Source organism: Oncorhynchus tshawytscha, unplaced genomic scaffold, assembly GCF_018296145.1.
Source record: "Oncorhynchus tshawytscha isolate Ot180627B unplaced genomic scaffold, Otsh_v2.0 Un_contig_1217_pilon_pilon, whole genome shotgun sequence".
Lineage (NCBI taxonomy): Eukaryota > Metazoa > Chordata > Actinopteri > Salmoniformes > Salmonidae > Oncorhynchus > Oncorhynchus tshawytscha.
The window spans coordinates 17,501-25,592 of NW_024609257.1; the positions used below are offsets into that span (position 1 = coordinate 17,501).

Sequence of the window (8,092 nt, forward strand, 5' to 3'; positions counted from 1 at the left end):
GAGAGGGAGGTTGGTGCTATCTGTCTACTTTGAGGTGAGGGGAGGTTGGTGCTATCTGTCTACTTTGAGGTGAGGTGAGGGGAGGTTGGTGCTATCTGTCTACTTTGAGGTGAGGGGAGGTTGGTGCTATCTGTCTACTTTGAGGTGAGGGGAGGGGAGGTTGGTGCTATCTGTCTACTTTGAGGGAGGGGAGGGGAGGTTGGTGCTATCTGTCTACTTTGAGGTGAGGGAGGTTGGTGCTATCTGTCTACTTTGAGGTGAGGGGAGGTTGGTGCTATCTGTCTACTTTTGAGGTGAGGGGAGGTTGGTGCTATCTGTCTACTTTGAGGTGAGGGGAGGCTGGTGCTATCTGTCTACTTTGAGGTGAGGGGAGGTTGGTGCTATCTGTCTACTTTGAGGTGAGGGGAGGGGAGGTTGGTGCTATCTGTCTACTTTGAGGTGAGGGGAGGGGAGGTTGGTGCTATCTGTCTACTTTGAGGTGAGGTGAGGGGAGGTTGGTGCTATCTGTCTACTTTGAGGTGAGGTGAGGGAGGTTGGTGCTATCTGTCTACTTTGAGGTGAGGGGGGGAGGTTGGTGCTATCTGTCTACTTTGAGGTGAGGTGAGGGAGGTTGGTGCTATCTGTCTACTTTGAGGTGAGGGAGGGGAGGTTGGTGCTATCTGTCTACTTTGAGGTGAGGGGAGGTTGGTGCTATCTGTCTACTTTGAGGTGAGGGAGGTTGGTGCTATCTGTCTACTTTGAGGTGAGGTGAGGGGAGGTTGGTGCTATCTGTCTACTTTGAGGTGAGGGGAGGGGAGGTTGGTGCTATCTGTCTACTTTGAGGTGAGGGGAGGGAGGTTGGTGCTATCTGTCTACTTTGAGGTGAGGGGAGGGGAGGTTGGTGCTATCTGTCTACTTTGAGGTGAGGGAGGTTGGTGCTATCTGTCTACTTTGAGGTGAGGGGAGGGGAGGTTGGTGCTATCTGTCTACTTTGAGATGAAGGGAGGGAGGTTGGTGCTATCTGTCTACTTTGAGGTGAGGGAGGGGAGGTTGGTGCTATCTGTCTACTTTGAGGTGAGGTGAAGGGAGGTTGGTGCTATCTGTCTACTTTGAGGTGAGGGGAGGTTGGTGCTATCTGTCTACTTTGAGGTGAGGGGAGGTTGGTGCTATCTGTCTACTTTGAGGTGAGGGGAGGGGAGGTTGGTGCTATCTGTCTACTTTGAGGTGAGGTGAGGGGAGGTTGGTGCTATCTGTCTACTTTGAGGTGAGGTGAAGGGAGGTTGGTGCTATCTGTCTACTTTGAGGTGAGGGGAGCGGAGGTTGGTGCTATCTGTCTACTTTGAGGTGAGGGGAGGTTGGTGTTATCTGTCTACTTTGAGGTGAGGGAGGAGGTTGGTGCTATCTGTCTACTTTGAGGTGAGGGGAGGTTGGTGCTATCTGTCTACTTTGAGGTGAGGTGAAGGGAGGTTGGTGCTATCTGTCTACTTTGAGGTGAGGGGAGGGGAGGTTGGTGCTATCTGTCTACTTTGAGGTGAGGGAGGGGGAGGTTGGTGCTATCTGTCTCTTTGAGGTGAGGTGAAGGGAGGTTGGTGCTATCTGTCTACTTTGAGGTGAGGGGAGGGGAGGTTGGTGCTATCTGTCTACTTTGAGGTGAGGTGAAGGGAGGTTGGTGCTATCTGTCTACTTTGAGGTGAGGGGAGGGAGGTTGGTGCTATCTGTCTACTTTGAGGTGAGGGAGGTTGGTGCTATCTGTCTACTTTGAGGTGAGGGAGGTTGGTGCTATCTGTCTACTTTGAGGTGAGGTGAGGGAGGTTGGTGCTATCTGTCTACTTTGAGGTGAGGGGAGGGGAGGTTGGTGCTATCTGTCTACTTTGAGGTGAGGGGAGGGAGGTTGGTGCTATCTGTCTACTTTGAGGTGAGGGAGGGGAGGTTGGTGCTATCTGTCTACTTTGAGGTGAGGGGAGGTTGGTGCTATCTGTCTACTTTGAGGTGAGGGGGGGGAGGTTGGTGCTATCTGTCTACTTTGAGGTGAAGGGAGGGGAGGTTGGTGCTATCTGTCTACTTTGAGGTGAGGGAGGGGAGGTTGGTGCTATCTGTCTACTTTGAGGTGAGGTGAAGGGAGGTTGGTGCTATCTGTCTACTTTGAGGTGGGGGGAGGGGAGGTTGGTGCTATCTGTCTACTTTGAGGTGAGGGAGGTTGGTGCTATCTGTCTACTTTGAGGTGAGGGGGGAGGTTGGTGCTATCTGTCTACTTTGAGGTGAGGTGAGGGGAGGTTGGTGCTATCTGTCTACTTTGAGGTGAGGTGAAGGGAGGTTGGTGCTATCTGTCTACTTTGAGGTGAGGGGAGGTTGGTGCTATCTGTCTACTTTGAGGTGAGGGGAGGTTGGTGCTATCTGTCTACTTTGAGGTGAGGGGGGAGGGAGGTTGGTGCTATCTGTCTACTTTGAGGTGAGGTGAGGGGAGGTTGGTGCTATCTGTCTACTTTGAGGTGAGGTGAAGGGGGAGGTTGGTGCTATCTGTCTACTTTGAGTGAGAGATTGGGTGAGGGAGCGGAGGTTGGTGCTATCTGTCTACTTTGAGGGAGGGGAGGTTGGTGCTATTTGTCTACTTTGAGGTGAGAGGAGGTTGGTGCTATCTGTCTACTTTGAGGGGAGGGGAGGTTGGTGCTATCTGTCTACTTTGAGGTGAGGGGAGGTTGGTGCTATTTGTCTACTTTGAGGTGAGAGGAGGGGACAGTTGATGTTTGGAGATGAGTTTGCCTGATAAACAGAGCGTTTCCTTCTTCTGACTGAGGGACGGACACTACTTGTTCAGTTCTCAGTACGGGGTCTGAGGATGTGCTCTGTACTTTAGGTTAACTACAGGTTGGGGTTTTGGTTGAAGGAGTTTTTGTCCACACCCTTTGGCTTCCCCTCTCTGTTGTGGTGCTGGTGGTTCTAAGAAGAGCCCTGTGGTGCTAGTGGTTCTGAGAAGAGCCCTGTGGTGCTGGTGGTTCTGAGAAGAGCCCTGTGGTGCTAGTGGTTCTGAGAAGAGCCCTGTGGTGCTGGTGGTTCTGAGAAGAGCCCTGTGGTGCTAGTGGTTCTGAGAAGAGCCCTGTGGTGCTGGTGGTTCTGAGAAGAGCCCTGTGGTGCTAGTGGTTCTGAGAAGAGCCCTGTGGTGCTAGTGGTTCTGAGAAGAGCCCTGTGGTGCTGGTGGTTCTGAGAAGAGCCCTGTGGTGCTGGTGGTTCTGAGAAGAGCCCTGTGGTGCTGGTAGTTCTGTGGTGCGGGGGGCTGCCTTAATCGGGGAACGGTGGGTTAACTGCCTTGCTCAGAGGCAGAACAACATATTTTTACCTTGTCAGCTTGGGGATTCGATCCAGCAACCTTACGGTTACTAGTCCAACGCTCTAACCACTAGGCTACCTGTGGTGCCTCTATGTAAGTCTGTCTCTGTCTCTGTCCTGCAGGTGACACGACCTCTTAGTCACACCAAGAGACAGTTTGTAGCCTCTAAGTAACTCTGTCTCTGTCCTGCAGGTGACACGACCTCTTAGTCACACCAAGAGACAGTTTGATGTGGAGGAGGAGGGTGTTGACAAGCTGGCTCTGAGGTGAGTCTGTGTGTCTATGTGTCTGTGTGTGTTTCACAGAGCCAGGTCTACACACAAATAGAGAGTGTGTGTGTTGTGAGTCTGACTCTATCTCTCTGTATGCAGGGTTGACCTGTGGAATGCCAGTAACCTGAAGTTTGGGGATGAGTTCCTGGGAGGGGTCAGAGTTCCTCTGAGGGCCCTGGGACAGGCTGGGGTCCACGACGCATGGTGAGACATGTCTGTCTGTCTGCCTGTCTGTCTGTCTGTCTGTCTGTCTGTCTGCCTGTGCCTGTCTGTCTGTCTGCCTGTCTGCCTGTCTGTCTGTCTCTGTCTGTCTGTCTGTCTGTGATACCTGTCTGTCTCTGTCTGTCTGTCTACCTGTCTGTCTGTCTGTCTGTCTGCCTGTCTGCCTGTCTGCCTGTCTCTGTCTGTCTGTCTGTACCCTGTCTGTCTGTCTGTCTGTCTGTCTGTCTGTCTGTCTGTCTGTCTGTCTGTCTGTCTGTCTGCCTGTCTGATCTGTCTGTCTGTCTGTCTGTCTGTCTGTCTGTCTGTCTGTCTGTCTGTCTGTCTGTCTGTCTGTCTGTCTGTCTGTCTGGGTCCACAATGCATGGTGAGACATGACAACATCTATCTCTTTTTACTCTTTCCTTCTGTCTCTCCCTCTCTCTCCATCCTCCCCTCCTTCCTTCTCTCTCTCTCTTTCTCTCTCATGTCCTCTCTCCTCCTCCTCCTTCCTTTCTCTCTCTCTCTTTCTTTCTCTCTGTCCTCTCTCCATCCTCCCCTCCTTCCTTTCTCTCTCCCTCTCTCTCCATCCTCCCCTCCTTCCTTTCTCTCTCCCTCTCTCTCCATCCTCCCCTCCTTCCTTCTCTCCTCTCTCTCCCATCCTCTCCCTCTTCTCCATCATCCCCTCCTTCCTTCTCTCTCTCCTCTTCTCTCTCCATCCTCCTCTCCCCATCCTCCTCCCCTCCTTCCTTCCTCTCTCTCTCTTTCTCTCTCTGTCCTCTCTCCATCCTCCTCTCCCCCTATCTCTCCATCCTGCCCCTTCTCTCTATCCTCCCATCCTCCCTCTTCTCTCCATCCTCCCCTCTCTCTCTCTCTCTCTCCCTCCTCCTCCCTCTTTCTCTCTCCATCCTCCTTTTCTCTCATCCTCACTCTCTCCATCTTCCCCTCTCTCTCTCTCTCCATCCTCCCCCTTCTCTCCATCCTCCCCCTTCTCTCCATCCTCTCCTCCCTCTTTCTCTCTCCATCCTCCTTTTCTCTCATCCTCACTCTCTCCATCTTCCCTCTCTCTCTCCTAATCCTCCTCCTCCCTCTTTCTCCTCCATCCTCCTTTTCTCTCTCCCTCTCTCTCCATCTTACCTCTCTCTCTCTCCATCCTCCCCTCTCTTTCTCTCCTCCTACCTCTCTCTCTCCATCCTCCTTTCTCTCCACCTCCTCCTCCTCTCTCCTACCTAATCTCCATTTCTCTCCTAATCCATCCTCCCCTCTCTCCTAATCTAAAGGGGTACTGTAGATACCTAATGTAAAGGTGTCTCTCTCTCTCTCTCCATCCTCCCTCTCTCTCTCTCATCCTCCTAATCTCTCTCCATCCTCCCCTGTAGATACCTAATGTAAGGGGAGGGGGGTCTCCATACCTAATCTCTCTCCATCCTAATGTAAAGGGAGGGGGTACCTAGATCTCTCTCCATCCTCCCCTCCTCCCTAGGTACTTTCTAATGTAAAGGGATAATGGAGGGAAGCCAATGAAAGTGGATGACTTAGGTTCTCTTGTTTAAACATTGTTTACACTGAGGATCATGTGTTCCCCTCTGACCAGGGGGGGGCCCTCTGAGATACCTAATGTTGACCTGTAGATACCTAATGTAAAGGGGGGTACTGTAGATACCTAATGTAAAGGGGAGGGGGGTACTGTAGATACCTAATGTAAAGGGAGGGGGTACTGTAGATACCTAATGTAAAGGGGAGGGGGGTACTCTAGATACCTAATGTAAAGGTGAGGGGGGTACTGTAGATACCTAATGTAAAAGGGGGGGGTACTGTAGATACCTAATGTAAAGGGGACTGGGGGTACTGTAGATACCTAATGTAAAGGGGAGGGGGTACTGTAGATACCTAATGTAAAGGGGAGGGGGTACTGTAGATACCTAATGTAAAGGGGAGGGGGTACTGTAGATACCTAATGTAAAAGGGGGGGTACTGTAGATACCTAATGTAAAAGGGGGGTACTGTAGATACCTAATGTAAAGGGGGGGGTACTGTAGATACCTAATGTAAAGGGGAGGGGGGTACTGTAGATACCTAATGTAAAGTACTGTAGGGAGGGGGGGTACTGTAGATACCTAATGTAAAGGGGGGGGTACTGTAGATACCTAATGTAAAACTGTAGATACCTAATGGGGGTACTGTAGATACCTAATGTAAAGGGGAGGGGGTACTGTAGATACCTAATGTAAAGGGGGGGGGGGGTACTGTAGATACCTAATGTAAAGGGGAGGGGGTACTGTAGATACCTAATGTAAAGGGGAGGGGGGGTACTGTACTGTAGATACCTAATGTAAAGTAGATACCTAATGAGGGGGGGTACTGTAGATACCTAATGTAAAGGGGAGGGGGGTACTGTAGATACCTAATGTAAAGGTACTGTAGATACCTAATGTAAAGGGGGTACTGTAGATACCTAATGTAAAGGGGAGGGGGGTACTGTAGATACCTAATGTAAAGGGAGGGGGGTACTGTAGATACCTAATGTAAAGGGGAGGGGGTACTGTAGATACCTAATGTAAAGGGGAGGGGGTACTGTAGATACCTAATGTAAAGGGGAGGGGGTACTGTAGATACCTAATGTAAAGGGGAGGGGGGTACTGTAGATACCTAATGTAAAGGTGAGGGGGGTACTGTAGATACCTAATGTAAAGGGGGGGGGGTACTGTAGTACCTAATGTAGATACCTAATGTAAAGGGGGGGGGATACCTAAGGGGGGTACTGTAGATACCTAATGTAAAAGGGGGGTACTGTAGATACCTAATGTAAAGGGAGGGGGGTACTGTAGATACCTAATGTAGGGGGGGGAGGGGGGTACTGTAGATACCTAATGTAAAGGGGAGGGGGGGTACTGTAGATACCTAATGTAAAGGGGGGTACTGTAGATACCTAATGTAAAGGGGGGGGGGGTACTGTAGATACCTAATGTAAAGGGGTACTGAGGGGGGTACTGTAGATACCTAATGTAAAAGGGGGTACTGTAGATACCTAATGTAAACTGTAGATACCTAATGGGGGGTACTGTAGATACCTAATGTAAAGGGGAGGGGGGTACTGTAGATACCTAATGTAAAGGTGAGGGGGTACTGTAGATACCTAATGTAAAGGGGGGTACTGTAGATACCTAATGTAAAGGTGAGGGGGGTACTGTAGATACCTAATGTAAAAAGATACCTAATGTAAAGGGGGGGTACTGTAGATACCTAATGTAAAATGTAAAGGGGGGGTACTGTAGATACCTAATGTAAAAGGGGGGTACTGTAGATACCTAATGTAAAGGGGAGGGGGTACTGTAGTACTGTAGATACCTAATGTAAAAGGGGTACTGTAGATACCTAATGTAAAGGGAGGGGGTACTGTAGATACCTAATGTAAAGGTGAGGGGGGTACTGTAGATACCTAATGTAAAAGGGGGGGGTACTGTAGATACCTAATGTAAAGGGGAGGGGGGTACTGTAGATACCTAATGTAAAGGTGAGGGGGGTACTGTAGATACCTAATGTAAAGGGGGGGATGTAAAGGGGAGGGGGGTACTGTAGATACCTAATGTAAAGGGGAGGGGGGTACTGTAGATACCTAATGTAAAGGGAGGGGGTACTGTAGATACCTAATGTAAAGGGGAGGGGGGTACTGTAGATACCTAATGTAAAGGGGAGGGGGGGTACTGTAGATACCTAATGTAAAGGGAGGGGGGGGGTACTGTAGATACCTAATGTAAAGGGGAGGGGGGTACTGTAGATACCTAATGTAAAGGAGGGGGTACTGTAGATACCTAATGTAAAGGTGAGGGGGGGGTACTGTAGATACCTAATGTAAAGGTGAGGGGGTACTGTAGATACCTAATGTAAAGGGGGGTACTGTAGATACCTAATGTAAAGGGGAGGGGGGTACTGTAGATACCTAATGTAAAGGGAGGGGGGTACTGTAGATACCTAATGTAAAAGGGGGGTACTGTAGATACCTAATGGGGGTACTGTAGATACCTAATGTAAAGGGGGGTACTGTAGATACCTAATGTAAAGGGGGGGGGTACTGTAGATACCTAATGTAAAGGTGAGGGGGGTACTGTAGATACCTAATGTAAAGGGGGGGGTACTGTAGGTAAAGGGGGTACTGTAGATACCTAATGTAAAGGGAGGGGGGTACTGTAGATACCTAATGTAAAAACTGTAGATACCTAATGTAAAGGGGGGGGTACTGTAGATACCTAATGTAAAGGGAGGGGGGGGTACTGTAGATACCTAATGTAAAGGTGAGGGGGGGGTACTGTAGATACCT

The 8,092-nt window shown here is 50.1% G+C and overlaps 1 protein-coding gene across 1 annotated transcript in view; it reads left to right on the forward strand.

The window, feature by feature from the left end:
• LOC121844492 (ras GTPase-activating protein 3-like) overlaps positions 1–3,803 on the forward strand; it is a 7,919-nt gene extending 4,116 nt beyond the window's left edge. The window contains exons 3-4 of the mRNA XM_042314651.1: positions 3,497–3,570; positions 3,676–3,803. Coding sequence (XP_042170585.1) covers positions 3,497–3,570; positions 3,676–3,784 — 183 coding nt within the window. The 3' untranslated portion in view covers positions 3,785–3,803. The remainder of the gene's footprint in view (positions 1–3,496; positions 3,571–3,675) is intronic.
• Positions 3,804–8,092: the final 4,289 nt, after the last annotated feature.